Below are 23,069 nucleotides of genomic sequence, written 5' to 3'. Positions count from 1 at the left end.
TGCACTGTGACAGGCTGGCCCATGGTAAAGCAGGCTCGGCAGAGTGCACTGTGACAGGAGTATGCAGGTTGGGTTGGGTCAGGAAGCAGAGAACAGGGAATGCTGCTGCTCATCCATTTCTACTTTTTTGCCTTTTCAGTGGAGGTCTCTAATCCATGGGATGGTGCCTCCCCAGGTTCAGGGCAGGTTCCCCTTCCCCTCAGTTAAGCCTCTGGGAGACACCTGGGTGGTTCCACATCAGCCCAGTTAATTACGGAAGATTAGCACATGTTCCTTAGCTTATACAAAACTAGGGGTTCTCCACTGGATTCCTGTGGTGAGCGGTGCTTTGCCATTTAAAAGGCAGAGACGCTCTGGCCAGATAAAAGCACAGAAGCCAACTGTATGCAGCCCACCCAGTTACTAACGTGCAGGAGGCTCGAGCAGCTGGACGGGAGGAGGGGAAGCAGCAGGCAAGGCACGAGGACAGGAGTGACTTCAGGCCATTGTGTCACTGAGGCACTGTGCATTTTAAAGAAGATGGACAGCTATCTTTGGAAGAAGATCTTCCCTGGGTCTTCTTGACATTGTCGGTTGACCATGAAGCCTGTCCAGAAGTGGGAATGTGGGAGAAGGTGGCCAAATGAGTGAACGTGGGAGGAAGGAGAGACCATGATGTAGTTTGTCATTCACACGAGCAAATACAGAAGATGGCTTGGTTTTCATCTGGCCTTGAGACTGGGGTGGGAAGTGAATCCTTAAGACATTATCGATCCAACCAGGTTTGGTGACTCATGCCTGTAATCCCAGCACTTGGGACCTGAGACAGGAGGATTGCTGTGTGTCTGAGGAGAGCCTGGGTTACACAGTGAATCCCAGGCCAGTTGGGGCAACAGTAGGGTGAGAACCTGTCTCCACAGAAACAATAAACAAATGAATAATAACTGTCAATTCTCACTGCCCACATCCCCATCTTTCCCGCCTCCTCCTCTTCCTCCTCCTCCTCTTTTGAGTCTTTTGTAAACCAAGCTGGCCATGAACTCCCCCTGTGGCCGACGATCTTGAACTCAGGAGCTCCCCAAGTCCATCCGCTTTCCTCTCCCTTCTGTGTCCCTCTCCAAAAAGGGGGCAGAGGACTGAAACTTCCTCTCCACCCCAGGGCAGGTCACTACATTGACTGCACTGAACCTGAGACACTGCCCTCTGGAATTCCCTCCTTACCTGATTGTGCAGAAAGGCTTGGTATCCATCCTCACCTTCCTCCGCATCTGCTCAGTGGAGAATGCCTTCCCTGGAGACAAGTCGCTTCCAGGTTTGTAGAGAATTTTCTATTACTAGACGAGAACTGGGAGCATGGCTTCTCTGGTCTCTGTGGGGCTCACACGGCAAAGGCTAGCCCCATACACTGCCCCCAAACACCGTGTCTTGCCCCAGCTCAAGTCCACTTTGAGCTGTACACACCTGTCTGGGTAGATATGGTAAAAGTTCATGGGATAAGGCAAGTGGAGCAGTCTTTGCCACCAAGCTGCTAGCAAGCAGCTGCTCTGAGAGGGCCTTGTGCTCCTCCAGACAACTTTTTAAACAGCTCCACAGAACACATCCTGTTCCTGCCTAGGTACCAAGAACTAGCTTAACAAACATGTTGTCCCCCTGTGGTCAGATACTTATACTGCCCCGTTTTTTCAACATATTGAGCAGCCAGAGAGGAGGAAGGGGACGGGAATGGTGTACCAGTATTTGCCTTGATCGTCCACCATGAGTGTCCCAGGTTGCTGTGTTTTAAAGCAATCTCATTCATTAAGGGCCTTAGCTTGTGTCAGGCCCCAGCTCTGAGTCAGGGATTCAAGAGCCTGTGGGTGGTTTTAGAGGCGCCTCAGAAACATTAGAGGGAGTGGCGCTGGGCAGCAGGGAAGGTGAGCAGGGAGCGGTACTTTAGCAAGCCCCTGGCACCCTAGTGTGTAGTCTAGGCCTCAAGGGTTCCTGTACCTGCATGGGGACCTGGCTGAGGGCTCCTCTTTGGGTGGCATCTAACTCCATTGCCTTCAACTGCCTGTGCAAAGGCACAGGATTTAGGGGAAAGCCGCACATAGCAAGCCTCTGAAAGGTTATGATGGCACCCTCAGTCCCTGAAGAACAGCTTGACGAGGACAGGATAAGAGAGGAAAGGCAGGGTAGACAGCACTGCATGCCTGGCAGGAGCAGGTGCAAGCGTGGAATTATGGAATCCCGAGAGGCAGGTGTGAGAGTCTGGAAGCATCAGCTACTGCACTCGGGGGTCTGGAGCAGGTCTGGGGCAGCTCCTGGGCCAAGTGGTGCAGAATACTAGAGGACATGTATGTCAGACCCCAGTGAAAGAGCATTCTGTTCATTCAGAAGTGAGGATGCCAAGAAAGAGGAGAAGGAAAAGCTCTACTCCAGGGTGGAGGAGACTAAAAGCATAGGAAGTTAAATACACCACACTTTCAGGAAGACACTGGGTCTGGCACCAGGAAATAATACAAGAGTGTCACAGAGACAGCTGTGGGGGTTCAGGTCCACATGCCATGACAGATGACAGAAGTCAATGTGACACCCTGGCTCTGGGGTAGAGTTTGGGGCTGGAAGTCACTCCTGTTCTGATGTGTTTTATGTAAGTACAAGGAGGGGATCAATGGTAGTCAAGAGTGGTCAAGGTGTTTAGCACCTAAGACCAGAAGACACTGGACAGTGGAGGGGTCACTCTGCTTGACCCAGCACCTTGGCTCCTGTCCAGTCCTGCACCTCCTGGCTCATGCTGCCAAGCCTTTGTCAGCCCGAGAGCAAATCTGCAGCCTGTGTCTCCACTGGGTGGGTGCCACCCTACCTCAGCAGTCCTTGGACTTGGTTTTTTGGGGGTTTTTTTGTTTTGGTTTTTTTCTCAATAGCTCACCCAGAACTAAACGTCAGCAGAGCATTGGGCTAGCTTCTCATTGAAATAAAGATTTGAGATATCTTGAGGGAGGGGAGCAGACATGCCAGACGGGTGGCAAGGATGTCTCATGCACAGGGGCTAAAAGATAGGGTAGGTAGAGAAGGCGGGAGGAGCTCAGGGCTTTTGACATGTTCCATCCCCCACCCAGTAGCTGCTGTAGGTCTGTGGCAGCCTGTGGGGTCCCACTAGTGCAGACCTGAGTGGACACCCTCTCACCTTCCAGACATCCGAGCAAAGAAACAAAGGCTCTGGGCCTGCCAGCTAGCTGATGCTGAGAGAGTGACACTGACTTACCAGCCACTGCTGTCGGCATAGTCTCATGTTGGGTGACAAAATGCCCACTAGTAGTAATTTAAGGAAGGAAGGCTTATGTTGTTGGCTCAGGATTTGAGGAGAGACAGTCCATCTGGGGAAGTCATGGCTGCAGGCACTTGAAATAGCTGGTTACAATGTGCCAGTGTCTGGGAGGCAGAAAGATAACTTTGGAGCTCCTCTGTCTGGGTCCCCAGCTCTTAACGTAGGGCCACCTACACTGCGGGTGGGCCTTCCCATCTCCGTCAAGCCTCTCTGAAAACATTCTCACAGGCCCCAGGGGTCTCCCGGGTGATTCTAAATCCAGTGAAGATTGACCCCACAAATACTGAAATGTCTTTTTATTCCTCCAGAAGTCCCAACAGTTAAGAGTGACCTTCTGTACCCGATGCTCCCTCTGCCCCATAAAGACTTGTCCAGTGAGAACTGGCTTAATGTCCTGGACCAGGAGGCAGCAGTGGTGAAGGAGAAAGCTGACTTCTTCCCACCTATGGACAGGCTGGACCTGAGTGAGCTCCGCAAATCCAGTTCCTCCTCTGAGATCTGGCCCAGTAAGGAGGAGATCAGGCGCTTCTGGAAGCTGAGGCAGGAGATTGTGGAAAATGAGCAGGCGGAGGTCCAAGAGAACAAGCTCTTGGCTGTTGAGCTGCCACCGAATCTCAAGGCAGCAATAAATGCCAAGGAAAAAAAGTGCAGGAAGCCATGGCCCACACTCAGGTGAGGCCGTGCTGAGGCAGACTTCCTGACCCACAGAGCTGTTAGTCCATGATCCTCTGAAGCACAGTGTCTACTTCCTAATGTGCTTGCCTGTGCTAAAACCATTGTTTGGGGTGCAGTGGTCCAGCCCTGAGTATAGGAGCAGAGCAGACCAGTATCCCTGAACACCCGTAGCAGAGTAGGGCATGTAGCTGAAATCCAGCTCATGGGTGGCGCACAGTGCCTGTGCATGCAGCTGATGTGTGTGGTAACCGTGTGGTGCTGCATGCAGAGAGAATGAGAATGTGTTAGTCCGGCTCGCACACCCTCCACGGATATGTCATCATATCTCCGGGAACAACAATGGGCTTCTTGGGGTGACAGACTCTTAGAAGTGACAGTAGCCAGTGGTTTAAAACTCTCTGGACGTTTGGGAAGATATCCACAGAAGCTGTGGGGGTCAGGTGGCAGGCAGAGACCTGCTTGGAGAGAACAGCTAGCTCTTTAACTATGCTGTGGTTTTGAATGGTGTAAATGTTATTGTGAGTGTGCATATACATACGTGAGGGTATCTTTGCCTGTATGTGCACACGTGGAGGCTAGAGGATGACTTCACATGTCTTACTCTGCATCTTGATCTTCCAGTCAGGCTCTCTCACTGAACATTTCTATTTCTGTTAGTCTGTCTGGCCATCTGTCTTTGCCTCCCCGCTCCCCGCCCCACATTGCCGGGGTGGCAGGTGCATGCCACCGCACTTGGTTTCTACACAAGTGCCTGGAGAGCAGACTCGGGTCCTCACACTTGTGCAGCGGTCACTTCAGCTACTGAGCCAGCTCTGCAGTTCCTGGGCTTGGGCGTTCATCTAAATCTCAAAGCATACATCCACATTACAGCCAAAATGACTTGGCGCCCTGCACCATGGCCTGTGGTCTTGGTGGCCTGGGGCTACTGAAATGTTCTCACTCTGAGTCACAGGCAATGAGAGCAAACACTCCACTCGGCTGTGTGGAACCCTCTCGCCTCCCCCTTATGCTCACTGTAATGAATAATACTGCCAGTTTATTCCGGCAATCGTGGGCCACTCTCTAAACGTACTTAAGTTTGTCTCTCTGGCGGACATAGATACCAGAGACTGATGTGGCTTGAGAGGTTGGAACACTGAGTGTGTGACCACACTCCCTCTGGTTCCCCCCTCCCCCCGCTGACACTGTGCCACCTCCTGGGAATGGTTTAAGGCTGCCCTTTCCTATGGACTTCAGCTCAGTAACTGATGGACACCTAGAGGACTCTGTCCTCTAGGACACAGATCAGTACTGAAGCTTCCTGTGGATTGCTGTAGTTGGGAACAGTGACTATTTCAGTGTGACCGGACCACCAGGCCTGCTTTAAGCTTTCCTGCTATGTATTACGGCAGGAGCTGGGGTCTTGGCTTTGCTTTTTGTCTCTTGAGACAAGGCCTTACAATGTAACCCTTTAACTCTGTGATCTTCTTTTAAATCTGCATGTATTCACCATCGTCTCCCCGGCGAGCCTGACTGCCATCACACAGCTACATTTTCAGCTATAAACACTTTGTGATTTTAGAAAGAGGTCTACCTCCTTCAGAGGCATCTTGCCCAACCTCTCTTCAACATACCAAAACACAGTTCATACGAAGAGGATGGATGACACTCACAAGATGGCGTTTCAGGAGCTCCAGGAGAAGGAGCGAATGCTAGAGCAGCGGAGAAGGTGCGCCTGAGCTGGGAGACCTCCCAGTGGTCAAGCATGTCGGTGTGGTTTTGTCACCAGCCTCACCAGGGATCTGATGGCTTCAGTTCTCCTGGCCAGACTGGGTCAGCTTCCTCATTTGGAAGCCCTGGGTTGCACATTTCACATGGTTTACAGTTCTCAGAGATGCCCAGGCCCTTGCTCAGCCATTCAGAGACTCCTAGTTGGACTTGCACAGCATGGTAGTCGGGGGTATCCTTTGAGAAGTTTATTGTCCCCTGCCTTCCCCCCCAGGCCTGCCTACATTTTCCAAGTGTCTGCCCACAGGCCAAGTATCTTTCTCCTCCCCTGCCCATCACCAGGGCCTGTCATCATATCTAAGGACTATTGTTAGAAGTGACTGGCCACCTGTGAGCTTCTCATGTTGGTGGCACACTGACACACTCCCTGCCCTTGAGTTCCGGTGGCCAGCTTGTCACCCCCGCCATTCTCAACAACTATTCTCCTCTGCCCTATAGCTCTGCTGACAACCCAGCTGAGTCCTGTTATGGACACCCTCCAGCCAGCCAGAGTGGACCACATCCACAGTACCACAGGGCCCCGAGCCTCATGGTTGGGTTTGGCCAGTGGGGGATCCCGGTGAATATGCAAGCGCTGGTTAAAGCAAGGACAGACTCTCTATGTCCTTAGCTTCTGTGACCTTCCTAGTCATATCCCACATGCTGCCTTTGACTTCGTCTTCTCTCCCGTTTAGTTTTAGTTTTTCTGACTGTCCCTTCCCTGTCCCGTCAGGATCTGGGATCCTGGCCACATCAGGCACATGTCCCTGAAACCTCCCACTCCTCCCCTCTGAAGCCTGCCTATAAATAAACCTCCTGAGGCCACAGTCAGGAAGTCTGCCTCTGTTTGTCTGGGCCCTAACTGGGGACACATTGCTCACAAGCAACATTCATGGCATCACCCTGGAGTCGGTTGTCCTCTTCCACAATGGGTTGTCCACTTTGGTTGAGAACATCCTTGTATACAAAGAACCTGTGACTTCTCTCCATTGTCCTACTCCTGTGTTGCGCTCCCTTGCTGAGCAGCTATGGGGGGCGGGCGCCCTCACTTTCTGAATTAAGAGCTTCCTCACAGGTGAGCAAATCCCTTCTGTTTCTTATGATGGAGAGGTGGCTGATGAATGGAGTCCCTCATCCAGGAGCTAAGTGGAAGATTTGGAGCATGTCTGAGCACTGGGGGCTGGGGACTCGGACCATCTAGGCTGGTGGCAGGACACCTGGCAGGAGGTATAGAGGAGGACCCAGCTCTATACGCCATGTTGGAACCCAGAGGGCCCTGGAAATTCTAAGGCAATGGAGTTCAGGGTGGAAAGAGAGATGGGGAGGTCCAAACCAAGGCAGGAACTGCACGAGCTAGTGCACAGATGTCTCTCTCTGAAGAGGACAAGAAGAGGCTGATCTGGAACAGGATTTAGGGTAGCAGCCACTGGAGCAGAGGTGGCTTTAATGTAGCAAGGCTTCATTCCATCCCTACCACTCTAGACACTGCGAACATTCTGTATCCCTAGAAGCTCCCTTGGCCCCCAGGGATCAAGTGAGATGGAAGATGTGCTTTATCAAGTATCTGAGAAGCTGCTATGACCCACAGCAGGGTCTGCAGCCTGTGACACAGTATCCATGCCCTAGCTCATTCCTCCCTGGGCAGAGGGACGTGGAGAGCCCAGCTGCCACAGCAAGGTATCAGCCTGCAGCATGGAGTGCAACCTGCATCCAGGGGTTTTCAGTTGGGATCTGCCTACCCCAGTCTCTGCTCGAAGTGTTGTGGAAGAAGCCCAGCTGAAGGAGAGGGGAGAGGAGGAAAAGGCTACAGGTCTCTCGCTCTGGAGAGATAGATAGAAGAAGGGTTAGTGAAGCCAAAATGACAGCACATTTTGCCAGCTCTGCTTGAAGTAACTTGCAGCTTGTGACTTTAATGTGACCGTGCTTCTTCTCCAGAGACAAGAGAGCTCTGCAGGACTGGAGAGAGCAGACCCAGCTGATGAGGCACAGGAGGGAGTTCAGTAAATTCCAACCTCTACATAGGAATACGGTACGTGGCAGGTGAGCTGCCTTTGGTCCCATGCGTGAGCAGGGTGAGCTCACACACAATGTCCAGACTATTCCTCTAAGTCAGTTGGCGCTGCACACAGCCCCACCCTGTGAGCACTGCAGCTGCCCTGGTTTTTGAAGCTGCCCTCTGCCCACTGACTACTGGCTCCATCTGAAGGACTCAAAGCAGTAGGTTGAGATGTGTCTGTGGGCATCATTCTCTCAAGTGCGTGCCCACATGACAGCCACTTTGGGATGTAAAGAACAGAGGCCTTGCAACTTACCCTCGACCCCAGGGTCCTCATGAGGCTGTGTCTCACAGGGTGTCTGTACAGCACTCCTTGCAGATCCTAGTCCTGTAGGGCACAGCAGGCAATCAGCACCAGGGAGCTGGCTGCTGTTCCAGGATGTACCTGGTATCCTCTGCAGTCGTGTCTGGACAGGCAGTGTGCTGCTCAGCTTGTTTACAAATGTCTCCTCAAACTTTTTCTAAAAAATTCTCTGGCCAGGCGGTGGTGTTGCACACATGAACCCTTGCATTTGGGAGCAGAGACAGGAAGATCTTTGTCAGTTCGAGGCCACCTGGTCTACAGGGCGGGTTTCAGGACAACTAGGGCTACACAGAGAAACCCTGTGTCAAAACACAAAAATGGTTTCCCATGTCAAGCAAGCCATTGGTTAAGTCAGTAACTGAGGAAGGTCCCAAGGCCATGGTGTGTTCTAACCACTCTGTGAGGTCAGTGGGCACAGTTCAAATCCTAAACACACACACACACACACACACACACACACACACACACACACACACCTAGTTTTAGAATCTACAGTAAAGTTCCAATGTCTGCTCAGAGTCCTGTGCATCCCTCCTCTCTCTTCCTTTGATGTCGCTCTCTCCTCAGATCACAGAGCAGCGCTCAGAATAGTCATGCCTGGCGCTGCGATATGAAGACCCAGGCACCCTGGTCTGGCCGGGTCCCCTTGTCAACCAGCATTCTTGCTGCCTGGTATGCTCTGGCTGGACCTGTGTCTCACGGTGTCCTGGGGTTTAGTGAGAGGGAGACTTGTATTAGGAATGTGGATACCACAAAGCAACGAAGTATCTTTCTCTGAGCAGCTGGCCACCCGTTCACATGTACCCAGCTGTTGTAGTTTGAATGAAAATGGCCTCCACAGGCTCGTGTGTCTTAATGCATGGTCCACACTTGGTAGAACCCTTTGGGAAAGACTAGGCCTTGTTGAAGGAAGTGTCATCAGAGCTGGGCTTTGAAGTTTCAAAAGCTATGCCAGTCCCAGTTAGCTAGCGCTCGCTCTCGCTCTCTCTCTCTCTCTCTCTCTCTCTCTCTCTCTCTCTCTCTCTCTCTCTCCCTCCCTCCCTCCCTTCCTCCCTCCCTCATCCCCTCTCCCCACCCCACCCCCACCCCCCGCTCTGCTTCATGGTTGTCTTAGTGTGTAAGCTCCCAGTTACTGTTCCAATGCCATGCCTGCCGCCTGCTGCCAGGCTCCTTGCCATGGTGGCCCCGGACTAACTCACTGAAACCGTAAGGAAGCAAATTTAGTATTCGGTAGTAAACTTTTCCTTTTATAAGTCGCCTTGGTCATAGTATCTCTTCACAGCAAAAGAAAAGTAAGACACGAGCCTTGATCCCTTTCGGGATAGCATGTTTATCCCTTGCAGTCACACTGGCCTCCCCTCCATGAATGATCTAGGCCTCCAGACTCGTTCTTATCTCTACCAGGACCGTCATCACCAAATCTGTAGCAGGGCCTTGCTGACCACCTGCCACGCCCCTTTGTCACTGACTTCCAGTGCAACTTTCCTGAAGCAGAGACCTTTGCTGATGTCTAAGCAGAACCCATTGTTGTCGCTGATGTCTGGTGTGGCTCATCAGCAGTGGGGGCTGGGCAGCTGATGGCTGGGTAGGGCAGGCTGCCATTGTTCATCCAACTCAAACAATGGTTCGTTATCTTAAGAAACAAGAAAAAGAAAGGAAGAAAGAGGAACGTCATAGGAGAGTGACAGAAAGTACAGGGTAGGGATTTCAAATTCTGATGCAGGTAGGGTCCCTGGGTGATGTGGGTCCACTGCTCATGGCTGGTAGAGACACAGCACTGCCATCTCCTGGGATAGAAGTTCAAAAGATTTGGGCTCCTCCAGCTCAAACAGGACCTCATGTCACGGACACTTCTTACCCAGGAAGCCTTTCTCAAGAGTAGTTCTTTAAAGCCATCCTGGACCCTGAACCAGGATCTTCCTAAATGATATAGTGAGGACCACAGAGGCTTTCAGGGAAAACATGCTGAAAGCTAGCCTTGGTCCCTCTGTTCATCCTGAAGGCTGCTCTGTTCTGGTCTACCGTGGTACTGCCTTCTGCACTGTGTGATGTCAGAGAGGAGTGTGTTTTCCTTGTTCTCTTTCCTGTCCATCATTCTTTCTATAGTCCCCAGCCTCTCTTCATGCGTATAAAAAATTAAAAATAATTTTATCAGTCAGACAGTGGTGGTACACTGATTTAATCCCAGCACTGGGGAGGCCAGCCTGGTCTCCAGAGTGAGTTCCCAGGGCAACACAGGGAAACTCTGTCTAAAAAAAAAAAAAAAAAAAAAAAGAAAAGAAAAGAAAAAGGAAAGGAAAGGAAAGAAAAGAAGGAAAGAAAGAAAGAAAGAAAGAAAGAAGAAAGGAGGGAGGGACTGACCAAAGAGGGCTGGAAAGATTACTTAGTGGTTACAAACGCTTGCTGCTGTTGCAACCTGGGTTCAGTTCCAAGTACCCATCTGGTAGCTCATAACCATCTCCACTTCCAAGGGAACCAGTGACCTCTTCTAGTCCCCTTGGGCACTAGGCACACACATGGTACACATACAGGCATGCAGGCAAAGAATTCAGTATACATAAAGTAAAAAAAAAAAAAAACCCTTTTAAAAAGAAACCAAAGATTAAGAGAGAAATGGGGAGAGGATGTGACAGGCAAGTTCCCAAGAGAAAACCCAAATGGCCAGAGGTATGAGCTCATCGTACATGAGCTACTTCACTGGTCCAGCTAAGAATCCTGCACTGTAAGCAGTCTGTGAGTACAGCCCCAGCAGCCTCCTGGAAGATCATCTCAGTAACAGGACAAGCAGACGGAGGATATCTCTCAGGTGGCGAGGGCTTTCCTAGCACTCACAAAGCCCTGGATGAGAGGCCCAGCACCACAGAAACTGGGCATGGTCTTGTAATGTAATCCCAGCACTCGGGAGGCAGGGACAGGAGAATCAGCTGACGATGGAGTTTGAGGCCACATGAGACCTCATCTCAAAAAACAAACAAGATAGTGTCTTTGGAGACTCTGTCGGGTTCATTCTTCAGAGATGACAGCAGTCTAATAGGAAGCAATGAGCAAAGAGGTTTGGTGGTGTATTTTGTCATCTGCAGAAACACACACGCAGTTGGGACTCACAGTAGAAGGTGCATCCCTGTGCCAGCCTTGGAAGAGTTCTCAACCTGTATGGGCTCCTGCAGTTGGGCAAGAGGTCACTAGAGGGCGCTAGGGTGCCGAGCATGGCTAGAGGCTGCTGGGTGGAGCTGATGCTCCAGCCTTGAGCATTGTGCGCCAAGCCTGAGTAGTCACCACGTACGAGTGGGGAAACTGGGGAAATCCAGACTGAGCCCACTTGCCTTTCCCTTGCTTCTTGTGACCCATGAGTGTGTAGGTCGTATCCTGTGCAGGTGCAGCCTGGTAAAAAGACTTCTGAGGTTGGACACTGGTGAGACTCATCCAGGTCTACCACCCTATTCAGAAAAGCTGACATTTCTCTTCTCCATGTTGTTGTGAAGCCTTGCCTGTGACCTTTGAGCCTGTTTTCCCTAGGCCTCCTTAGCAATTGAGGGTTTGACACTCTCTTGTAAAGCCGATGAGAAGCTTCCCCAGCCACCAACGCTCCCTGGACCTAAAAGGTTGCTCAATTTTCATGCACTTAGATTTTTGTTGTTGTTGTTCTTGGAGAATAAGGTATTTGGATGACTTTTTCTTGCCTATATTTTTCTGTAATAGTAAACTCATGTAGATTAAGCCCCTCACAAACATGCCTTTTTTTTTTTTTAAAACAAGTAAAGTCTCTGACTTTAATGAGAAAAAAAAATCACCTGGACTTAACATCATACATTTCTTTCTGTTGGAATTTCTTTGAAAGACTTTTGGTCTCCCGAGGTGAGGCAGCTGTCACAGTCAGCAGGCATGCAAAATTCCGATGTGTCCCAGCCCTGTGCATTTCCGGGGTGGGGGTGGCTGTAAAAGAAGGGTGTGGTAGCTCTTGTCCCCTCACTGTATCTTCCTGGGTTCCAGGCCCTTCCGAGTGTCAGGCATGCTGGGTTTGAACTGCACGTGCTGGCAGTTAAGATTCCAGCCCTGGAAATCTTCTGCTCGGAAGGGAAGCTGCAGATCTGATAGGGAGGCAGGGTCTGGCTGAGTTCAAAGTCCACCCTTGCAGGGAGATAGTGCATAGCAGGAGCCCTGGCAGGAAACTCATCCCTTCCTCCTCTTCCACTCACTCTCACTCTACTAAGCCAGCCTTGGAGTCTCTCAACCTGCCTCCCCATTCGCGTACCGGGCGCCTTGCAGATGCATGCACACACACCTAAAGTCCTGAATCTGGGGCTGGGTTAGTTCCCCACAGCACCCCCTGGAGGCAGCTGAGTGAGCAGCTCTGGTCACGTGGTCCTTGCTGCCCTTACTAGCAGGTCCTATTGGGGCGCATGGGCTTGCCTGGAGCTGCAGAAACAGCTTGAGGTGCCATCTAATGGCTGTGCAGGAAGCTGGCCATTACAGCAGGAGACCTGGGAGGAAGATAGAAAGATAGAAATGTCTCTAGTCTCAACTTCTGTTTCTTTAATCACGGAGATGTGTTAAGTTATTTCTCTGCCGATGAAATGAGCCAATTCAAGCCAGATTAGATTATATTAAAGGGAGGTTTATTAGGTAACTGCTCTCGGTTGAGTTCATTGGCCCCAAGGACTGAGGCCAGGGAAATCACCATGGGGAAAGAGGGGGGGGAGGGAAGAGAAAGATAGAAAGGACACATGCACAGAGATAGAGAGAGATGAGGAGAAAGAGGGGAAGTGGGGAGGGGGCTCGAACCCTGTCCCTAGGCTGGAAAGTTCAGAGTTGAGGCAGGATATGCCAGGTAGGGACTGAGGCTTGCTGGGAGAACCTGGAGGCCAGGTCTGCTTTGATATGTAAAATATGCACCTCAGTCCCTTGTCTCAGGGTCCTAAACCAAACAAGATGAAGTCCCCTCGCCTCCCAATATTAAAAGGGAACGGGACAGCTCAGTTCTTGAAGGAGTCAGGATTAGAGCTGAGCCTTGCTTGGCTCTTGAGACTGAGCAGAGCAAGGAAGATACAGGCACTGGATGGGCACGAGAAGCTGAGAGCAGACGGGAGATCTCTTGGGTCATAATCAGAGGAGAATTTGGAGACTAGCCTGGATTTGGTGTGTCTGGGACTTGAGGACAGGCCCTGGAGGAAGGCCACAGCAGTCAGGAGACAGTTGACCCAGGCTACAGGGCAGAAGGCAGGGCTGCTGAAGGGAGATCAGTTCAGTGTCTACATGGACCACAGTGGGTAAGGAAAGCCAAATAAGGTGTGGGCAGCCATAAATCCTGAGTGGCATCAGGCTGGCTAGAAATAAGTGTGCCTAGGGGGCTGTGAGGGGTGGACTCTTTCCATGATTCCAAGTAACCCATTAATATTTCAAAGAGCATAGAAGTCCCTGCTCTGGGCTGGGCCCGTCTCCCCATGCTCTGCTCTCACAATTCATTGAAATCAGAGGCAAGGGCTGCTGTGGCAACATGGCAAAATGGCTGAGGAATGTCCTGGAAATACTGAGGGCACTCCAGGCTGTTGAAAGATCTAGCACTACCTGGCCTTAAGGGCCAAGGATTTTGGGGGGTGGCTGTACCAAAAGGCATATCTGGACATGCCCTGGTATCCCTTGGAATGCAGCTGCTCTTCTATCAAAGGGAACAACTGAGACACCTGTCCCACCTGCAATGTCTAGACCCATGGCCTGCAACGCTACCCTGCGGGCTGGCCAAGTTTAAGGCCTATACTTGATATACTCAGTTTGCATCAGCACTTACATATTAGCTTGAAACGTTGTGATTTTAAAACTAATTCCCACCTGTATGAATGACTTGGGTCTTGTTAACTGTAGTGTGTTTTCTGTCATGTAATAGACTCTCAGGGTATCCTGGGTCAACTGTGGCAACCTTGAACATACCCAGCATCCCTCGATGGGCACTGCCTGAACTCCAGCCTGCGTTGTTGGGGCCTTTGAGAGATGCGGGGGCATCTGTAGAGAATGTCCCCTCTATGTTGTCCCCGGGTGGCCTAGCAGGGGGAAGGGAAGGTTTGTGAGCCTGGCAAGTGGGCCTGTGGGAAGAGTAGCCTTCCTGCCCGCCCGTTGATGGAAACACCTTGTTGCGGTTTCTTTTAGATGGCATCGAGGATTCCCTTTGCCACAGATCTGACAGACTATGAGAAAATGCCAGCGAGTCCATTTGGGAAAGTAAAGCCCAGAAGAGAGGGGATAGCACAAAAGCGTATAGAAATAAGGTTGGTGACAGTTGTGTATTCTGCTCCCCAGCTCAGTGCCTCTGAGTGTCCAGCCTTATGTGAACACTCAGCACAGAGAGCAATCTGGAAAGACATGGTCCCTGCCCTTGGAATTCTATCACCCTGCCAGATGATCAGGAAGACTTAGATGACTCCCCCTATAGGGATACTCCTATAGGCACACCCCCCGCCCCCCGCGGTCCTGCCCCAGCTATTCCAGTGCCTGACCACTTGTCTCACCCCCAGCTCTGACCTTTCTGCTCTCAAGGCTACACCTAACCTTCCCATAGTGGTATGCTGGGTGTGCCTTCTGCCAAAAGAAAGACAGGAAAACACAAGAGAAGGCCAGTTCATGGTACCTTAGGATTTGATGTCCTAGTATCAGAGTCTCTGTGGGGGATATAACAGGAATGGTGGCATGGCAGTTGACCAGCTGGCAGATCCATCTAGAGCTCGGGTTAGCTTTGGGGAAGCTAGGTGCCAATGAAAGACCAACAGGGAAGGGGAGAGATCTGAGCCAAGCCGCTGGGACCCTGGAGAAACAATGCAGTGTCCAGCGCAGGTGGCAGAGAATGAACCGCGCAGGAAGGGAATGGGAAGGGGTCCCCTGCATTTAGCCAGAGCGGTTCCTGACCTCTTTCTGCCACTCTAAATCATGGCATTTACAGTCAAGAAATAGTAACCTTAGAGTGACAGTTAACAGAGATAGAGATGTGTTTAGAATCTCAGGTCAGTGAGATGTTCTGCTCTGTCTAAAGGTTTGGTAAATCCAGTAAATCTGTTCACCTATGAAAAGAAACGCTGTCCTCCACTTGCATAGAACAGGCTTCTAGGTAGGCAAAGCCACACATGGACTTGAGGGTACTTAAAGATTTATGTTTATGTGTATGGGTGTCTTGCCTGCACGTGTGTCTGTGTACCATGTATGTGAGCCTGGGAGAGCAGAAGAGGGTGTCATATCTTTTGTCACTGAATCTAGGTGGTTGTTAACCACCACAAGGCTGCTGGGAACTGAACCTCAGTCCTATGTAAGATCCACCGTGCTCTTAACCTCTGAGCTTGCTCTCCAGCCCCAACTTGAGGGTGTTTAAAGCAGAGTGGCCCTGTGGGTAAAAATATGTTTCCTCAAGCCCAGCATCTCTAGTGGGAGACAAGGAGCCATAGCTACCTGGTGCCTCAGGATGCCTAGTGGGCTACAGGGAAAAGGTACTTTCTCTGGTTGTAATGGGAGCTTCTAGCCTAAGGCCAGCATCCCAAACAGCAAGTGTCTGTGTTCCAGTGCCTCACCATTTGCAGAGCTGGAGGACAAGATAAGGCGGCACACACAGCAGATCCGTGCTCGCAGTTTCCTGGGTACCAACCCAATGCAAGACATTAAGACGGCCAACCAGGACCTGGAAACCGTGAGTGTCTGCTGCCTGCGTGGGAATGTGTCACAAATGGAGGGAACTCTCTACACCACTGCTGAGCAGATATCCTCTAACCATATGGGTTGCCTGCCCTGTCTGTAGTGGGTGCAGCGGCAGCTCCAGAAAACAGCCTGGCCACATTTTGAGTCCTCAGCCACACCAGACACAATGGCATGAACATGATAGCTTAGGGCCTTTGAGGTCAGGGACGGGCATCAGGTCTGGAACTGGTCCACTCCACGAGTGTGTGAAGTCATTGTTTAAGGCCTCACACCCCGTCGATGAGCTGAAGCCCTGTGAAAGGGAGCTGTTTGGAAAGGGCTCGTTGCTGTTGTCTAGAAAGAGAAGACTGTGTCAAATCGACAGTCTGTATGACCGTGGTCCTAAGCTCCTAAACACGGCAAACTGTGTCCCTAAGCCCTTCCCAGACTCTTGGAGTTTAACCATATTCCTACATAGTGACTGACATCATCAGCTTGTGAGCGAAGCACAGAGCAGAGGCCCTTCCTGTGCTGACAGGAAGCTGGTGGAAGGAAGCAGAGGTTTTGTGATAGTGGTACCTGGGTGCCCACAGCTCCACCATTGCTTAGTTCCAGGTCAGTCTGGCATTAGCTCAAGACCAGGCTTTCTTGACAGCCTCTCTGTGGCTCTATGTCTGTTTTATCTAGATAGACGAAAGCAAATCCTGGCCTCAACCCCACCGTGAGGTTGAGCCTTCCAGGTCAGCACATCACATTTTCAGCCAGATTAGTCACTGATCCTCCACAGCCAGAAAATAAACAAAACTGGAGCTACCCTTCTAGACAGGTACAGTAGAGGCAAGACAGCTTTGAGGTGAAATCCATGGATCCCCAGTAACATTTGCAGTGAGTCTGCAGCACTGAGCTCTGGCTTCCCTAAGAAGCCGTACGCCCTGGCTTTCAGTCACTGTTATCTGACCTTTGGCATAACAACTGAGCCTGTACCCTAGCACACATACTGAGGCCAGCAAAGTTTTATAAGAAGAAAGTCCCTGGAGATAGAGTCTTAAGAGCCTGCCTGCAAGGGGGGGGGGGCGGCAGGGGGACACACACCAACCAGTTGTGAGACTTATTCCCTAGAACCCTGGGACACAAGAATGCAAACCTAGACCAAATTCCAACATGGATTTGGTTCCAAGTCCCACGCCTAGCATAGAGGCTATTGGCAAAGGATAGGTGCGAGAGGGAGGATGCCCTAGGGGTCTGCCCCGGGTGATAGTGTGGTCCTTGGTCAATCTCACGCCTCGGTGAGCCACACATCCAAGACTATTGGAAGCACAAATTGGTCTTAATGAATTTTAAGGTGGGAGGGAGCACAAAGTTAGGTGGGTAGGGGGTGTAGATCTGGAAAGACTTGGAAGAGGTGAGAAAAATGATTAAAACATGATGGGCAGAACTCTCAAAGGAACTAATACAAAAGTTTAAAAAAAAAATTCAAACCTAGGGACAGTGGGTAAAAGTTGAGAGTCTGTCCCCTGAACAGTCACCACTGTCTCCACTGTCCCACACAGCAGAACCTGTCCTTCCTGGGGGATCAGGTGTGGTGACAATGGTTATATGATGCCTGCCTGAGCTCTAGGAAGGACCTGTCACCCTAGTTGGGGAGAGTACCTGGGGGTTTGCCCTTAGTGAGCAGGTAGATGTGGGGGAGCTACCCTGGCATCCTGAGGTCTTAGGGACGTAAAAAGGGAGCTACAACTACATGGCTACCCAGCTGCCACTGTCACAAAGCCTCTGCTTTCCACCAGCTGGATGGGTTGCCTCTGTCAAGGCAGGAAGAGCCTTCTTTGCTCTCCACCCTCTCACCTGACAGGCTACACAGGTGTTCCCTAGAACCAACCCAATACAGAGTGGCCAGCGGGTGCCCAGCAACACCTGTGAGGTCTGGTGGTGATGGGATCTCATCCTGATGAATGGGGAACCAGCCTGCACTCGGCCCTCAGGAGAGGCCTCCGCAAGCCCACAGGAAAGCCAAAAGGAATAAGCAGACACCAAATTTAAGAGACGCACAGTAGGGCTGGAGCACTGCTCTTCTGGAGGATCTAAATCCAGTTCCCAGCACCCACATGACAGCTTACAACCATGTTTAACTCCAGTCCCAGAGGGCCCAGTGCAATCTTTGACCTCCCTTGGCATCAGGCACTCATGTGGTGCACATACATATATGTAGGAAAAAGCTCATACACATAAAACAGATGCATCTAAAATGTTAGAAGTAGACAATAATGATAATAACAGTAATGATAATAGCATTAATTCCCGGGCATCGATAGAAACATAGCAAGTGCCTGGAGGTGAAATTAAATAAATGCCCCAGGAAGCACAATGTAAAGAAAAGGGATATGGACAACAGAGTTGAAACAAGATTTTAAGACAACTAGAAGATTGGTCCAGGAGGTCCAACATGTGCTAGCACAGTCCAGGAGATGCCGGAGTAAGTGAAGGGAACATTTAAAAATAAAAAATTAGCTTCCCTAGCATGTGTGAAACCCTGAGGTTGCTCTGCAGCACACAAGACATGCTGGCACATGCTTACCATCCCAGGAATCAAGGGAGGAGGATAAGGAGTCCCAGGTCACACTTGGCTATGTAGTGGGGCCCAAGCTAGAGTGGGCCTGCACGACACCCTGTCTCAAAAGAGAAAAACGCTCAGTTAGAGAAAGGGTAGTCCACACGTTGGGAGCTTGATGTCCTGATCAAGCTCTCAATGATCCTACTGCCAGATTGACCATGGAGGATGAGGTCAGCCGAGCACAAATGCTATGGAGGATACTCGGGCCTGCAAAAACGTTATTTCCTGCCCAGCCTCTCTAGAGGGCTTGGAATAAATTCTACCCATGGAGGTTGTCTGAGAGGGATAAGCAGAGCAAGAAGGAGGGCGGGGGAGGAGGGAGGGAAGGAAGGGGAGGGAGGGAGGGAGGAAGGGAGAAAGAGAGAGAGAGAGAGAGAGAGAGAGAGAGAGAGAGAGAGAGAGAAAAAAACAAAAACAGGAGACCTTGCTTGCCAGGGGATCAGAGGACCAGAGCATCTGGCTATGAGAGAGAAGCAGGTTTGTAGAGAAGCAGAAGCTTAGGAGAGGTGTCCAGTTTGGAAACACCAAGTAACAGGCACAAAGGGAACAGCAAAGTCTAAAGCGAGGCTCCACGAGGCAGATACTAACCAGCCAACAGCAATGCTGACTGGTGTGGTGTGGACCAAAGAGCTGAGCATGGGCACACCCTCAGCTGGGCTGAGGCGTCTGCAGGGTGGGGACGTTCTCTAGGGGCTGGGCCAGGACGGTGGGGCTGGGCTGGAGGACATCAGCAGGAGGGGTGGAGGGATGGGCTAAGGTTTCCACCTAAGGACCAGGCAGCTGGCCACAGCAGAGAGACACTGGGCAGGCAGAGGTGAGAAGAGCTTGGTTACTGATAACACTGCTCACCTGGGACCACCAGGCTTCTTCCTTGGGTTTACATTTTCATGTCTGACAGAAGGGCTGGGGAACACAGAGCACAAAGCACGGACCTGACTCCAGGCTGGGCAGTTTCCTTCCTTGGCCCTCTCTGGCTGGCTGGCTCTGTTCCTGGGCAGTTAGAAGCCTTGGCTGGGATTATGTTTAGGGTGATATCCCACCCACAAGCCGCGGTAGTACCAGCCTCAGTGGGCCTCTCTTTTCCCTCATTCATATTGCTGCCTGCACAGGAGTCTTGGGGGGCATGCCAGGGGGACACTGTGGCAAGTGGCTCACGCGATTGCTAACTCTCTGGAAGGATGGTACAAGAGCTACCACATGTCCAGTTGGTGTGACCCCTTCACACCACTGAGGAGACTGCACTAAGATACAGCCTGTGGGTGTCTGGGGAAAAGGTATCCTGAGTGTTCCCTGCACACACCCCATATGCACCGAGGTGGGGGCTCATCTGTCCTGACTGGTCTAACTTACACCTCTTCTTCTTCTCCCCAAAGACTAAGAAACTTCAGGAGGAGTTAAGGAGACTGAAACTGGAGATGACCTTGAACAAAGACCATTCTTTTCCCCCTTTCTCTGGAAACCTTTCACTTCACCCACCAGCATCACGGCCTCAGAATATATTTTTTAACACAAAATACTAGGAAAGTGGTGTTGTCAGCAGGGATGACAAGTACCTCCCACAGCGGTGTGGGGACTGGCTGGGACAGCGACTAGTGGGTCTTCAGCCGCTCCACAGGCTGTGGCTTTTAATAGACTTGACTCCTTTCTGAGGCTATACAAGGTTTAGCTGCATTAAAAGGAAGAATGCTGTAAGCAAGCCAAACTCTTCTCTTCTGTCGCTGTTTCCACCAATCGGGTCGACAGGGGCCTTCAGCCAAGCCACAAGGGTGTCCTAATTTCCATTGATCCATGGGGTGGGGAGGCTGCTGCCCTGACTTCTGCAGCTCCATCTTTGTTCAGTGGAGCATGTTATCCTGTTCAGACCAACGTCCTTTGGTTTGGCCCTTTGTTTGCACAGGGACAGTGACACCTAGCCCCAGACATGCCTCTGCCCTATAGGATCCCTGGGCAACTGCCCACCCCTACCCTACCCCCAACTTTTAAATCTCTTGGTGCCACCCCACCTCACCCCCATAATCCTTCTGACACTAATCCAGGGGCTGCATGGACAATTGGGGCAGCTCTGTGTGACTATAAATGCAAAGCTTTTTCTTTAGATGTTGGGGACAGACAGAGAACTATTCGGGCTTTCTGTTTCCTCTTGTGTAAATTCTGGTTAAGACTTGACCTGATCCTGACTGGGCCCCTGGCTTCTAGATCCTTGGAGTATCTATGCAACTTCTCCCTCACTGTAGATTCTGGGGATGGTCTAAGATAACACTCCTCTCCTGGATTTGAAGTATCTGAGCTGCATTAGCCTCTCACCCTGGGAAATTCAGGGTGTCTAGGCGGAATAATCCCTGTCTTCTGGTGGATGTTGGATGTTTGAATGGGTCAGGGTGTCTAGGCGGAATAGTCCCTGTCTTCTGGTGGATGTTGGATGTTTGAATGGGTCAGGGTGTCTAGGCGGGATAGTCCCTGTCTTCTGATGCATGTTGGATGTTTGAATGGGTCAGGGTGTCTAGGCGGAATAGTCCCTGTCTTCTGATGCATGTTGGATGTTTGAATGGGTCAGGGTGTCTAGGTGGGATAGTCCCTGTCTTCTGGTGCATGTTGGATGTTTGAATGGGTCAGGGTGTCTAGGTGGGATAGTCCCTGTCTTCTGGTGCATGTTGGATGTTTGAATGGGTCAGGGTGTCTAGGCGGGATAGTCCCTGTCTTCTGGTGCATGTTGGATGTTTGAATGGGTCAGGGTGTCTAGGCGGGATAGTCCCTGTCTTCTGGTGCATGTTGGATGTTTGAATGGGTATAACCCCTCTCCTGGTAGATTTGGGTCAGACGATGCTCACTCCTCTCCTGGCTTCTACTCTGCCGATGTGTTTTTCTGAGCACATAACCAGGGAACATGGAGTCCCCTTTTGAATTTATTAGTCTTGTAAACAAAAGAATTTGAGAACGTATTTGAAGGGTTAGAGCAATGGCATTGTGGACAAGAGCACTGGCTGTTCTAGAGTACCACACAGCAGCTCACAATCATCTAATTCCAGGCAAGGGGACCCAACACCCCCTTCTGGTCTCTGTGGGCACAAAGCACTTACATGATACACACACATACATGTAGACAACACACATACACAAACAAAAGTAATTTTAGAAAACAGATTTGGAAGGAAGCTCGAGGACCATTTTATTTGAGAGAAAAACAAGGCAGGAAAGCTGGGACAAAGGAAAAGGGTAGGAAGAAAGCCATTCCTTTAAAAGTGTGTGTGTATGTATGTGTACATGTGTACCTGTGTATGTGCATGTATATGTACATATGTATGTACATGTGTGTGTGGTGCGCATATGTGTGCGTTATTTGGGGAGTCCTTTGTTTCCATCTTGTGGGTTCGTTGGGAATGGAGTTCAGGGCATGAGGCTTGGCAACATGTACCTTTAATGGCAAAACCATCTTCCTGGCCCATGAGACATTGTTTTAACATTAGTATAATCAGCTGTGAGCAGCTACATGGGGGTGGGGTGGACCTTCAGAGAAGGATAAGAATGCCCTGTGGGTTAGGGCAAGCCAGCTTCTGAGCTTGGCTGACTTCAAAAAAGACATAGGAGAGAGACGGAGGCCAGGGATGGCCGAGCCTGATGACCTGACTTTAGTCTCCATAGCCCACATGGTAGGGAAGAACCAACTTACACTACTTGTCTTGTGGCCATCAGGGTGCCATGGCACACTGGCGCACCCACACACACTGAGAGGTTTAAATTTTATAATTAAAAGAGGACGCTGAGTGATGGTGTACTCCAGAGGCAAAGGCAGGTGGATCTCTGAGTTCTAAGCCAACCCTGATCTAAAGAGTAAGTTAAACCCTGTCTTAAACCAGAAAGGAGGAAGAGAGAGGTAAACAAATGCTGTTTTGGGTTAGAACTCAGAAAAACAAAACAAGCAGCAGAGGTCTATAAGCTGCAATTCAGGAGGTTCTCCAGGCTGGTATAGTGTGGTTTTTGTTTGTTTGTTTTTGTTTTTTTAAGCATGTGCATCCATTCCTGGCTGCCTGTTTTTTCTTTCTTTTCTCCTTCCCCCCCTTTTATTGATTTATTTAATGTATATAAGTATCCCCCCTTTTTTTGATTTATTTAATGTATATAAGTACACTGTCACTGTCCTCAGACACACCATAAGAGTGCATCAGATCCCATTACAAATGGTTGTGAGCCACCAGGTGGTTGCCGGGATTTGAACTCAGGACCTCTGGAAATCAGTTAGTGCTCTTAACCACTGAGCCATCTCTCCAGCCCTGTAGTGTGCATTCTTACCACAGAGATAATTGTTCCTTCCATCTCCCAGCTAATTTTTTTAAATCATAAAATAGCTATGCTTTTGCAAGCCCTCTTACCTTCCCCTTCATATGATACTTTAAATCCCAAGAAGGTCCCAAGAATGTTAAAATAACAAGACTCTTGTGTCTATGACCTTCAAATATGGCCTCACTCTATCTGGATAGAAACTTTAAATTTTGGGTGAAACCTCGCAAAGACAACCATAAAACTTTTACATTAAGTACTCAACTTCCACATTACTCCTGTGACCTAGAGTGTTACCTTTTCTGCTGTTAGCCTATCCAGTGCACACCAGGAGCCAGCTTGTTCTTTTTTTTTTTTTTTTTTTTTCTTTTTTTTTTTTCGGAGCTGGGGGATCAAACCCAGGGCCTTGCGCTTCCTAGGCAAGCGCTCTACCACTGAGCTAAATCCCCAACCCCGAGCCAGCTTG

The 23,069-nt window shown here is 50.4% G+C and overlaps 1 protein-coding gene across 1 annotated transcript in view; it reads left to right on the top strand.

Moving 5' to 3' along the window:
• Window positions 1-20,020, top strand: part of Lrrc27 (leucine rich repeat containing 27) — a 30,668-nt gene extending 10,648 nt beyond the window's left edge. The window contains exons 5-11 of the mRNA XM_032892361.1: window positions 1,139-1,291; window positions 3,595-3,958; window positions 5,523-5,669; window positions 7,643-7,736; window positions 14,209-14,327; window positions 15,607-15,730; window positions 19,702-20,020. Of these exons, the coding sequence (XP_032748252.1) occupies window positions 1,139-1,291; window positions 3,595-3,958; window positions 5,523-5,669; window positions 7,643-7,736; window positions 14,209-14,327; window positions 15,607-15,730; window positions 19,702-19,848 (1,148 nt within the window). The 3' untranslated portion in view covers window positions 19,849-20,020. The remainder of the gene's footprint in view (window positions 1-1,138; window positions 1,292-3,594; window positions 3,959-5,522; window positions 5,670-7,642; window positions 7,737-14,208; window positions 14,328-15,606; window positions 15,731-19,701) is intronic.
• The last annotated feature ends 3,049 nt before the right edge of the window (window positions 20,021-23,069 follow it).

The sequence above is a fragment of the Rattus rattus genome, chromosome 2, assembly GCF_011064425.1.
Source record: "Rattus rattus isolate New Zealand chromosome 2, Rrattus_CSIRO_v1, whole genome shotgun sequence".
Classification (NCBI taxonomy): domain Eukaryota; kingdom Metazoa; phylum Chordata; class Mammalia; order Rodentia; family Muridae; genus Rattus; species Rattus rattus.
Note: the sequence above shows the minus strand (reverse complement) of the source record. Positions and strands in the feature narration are given on the sequence as shown.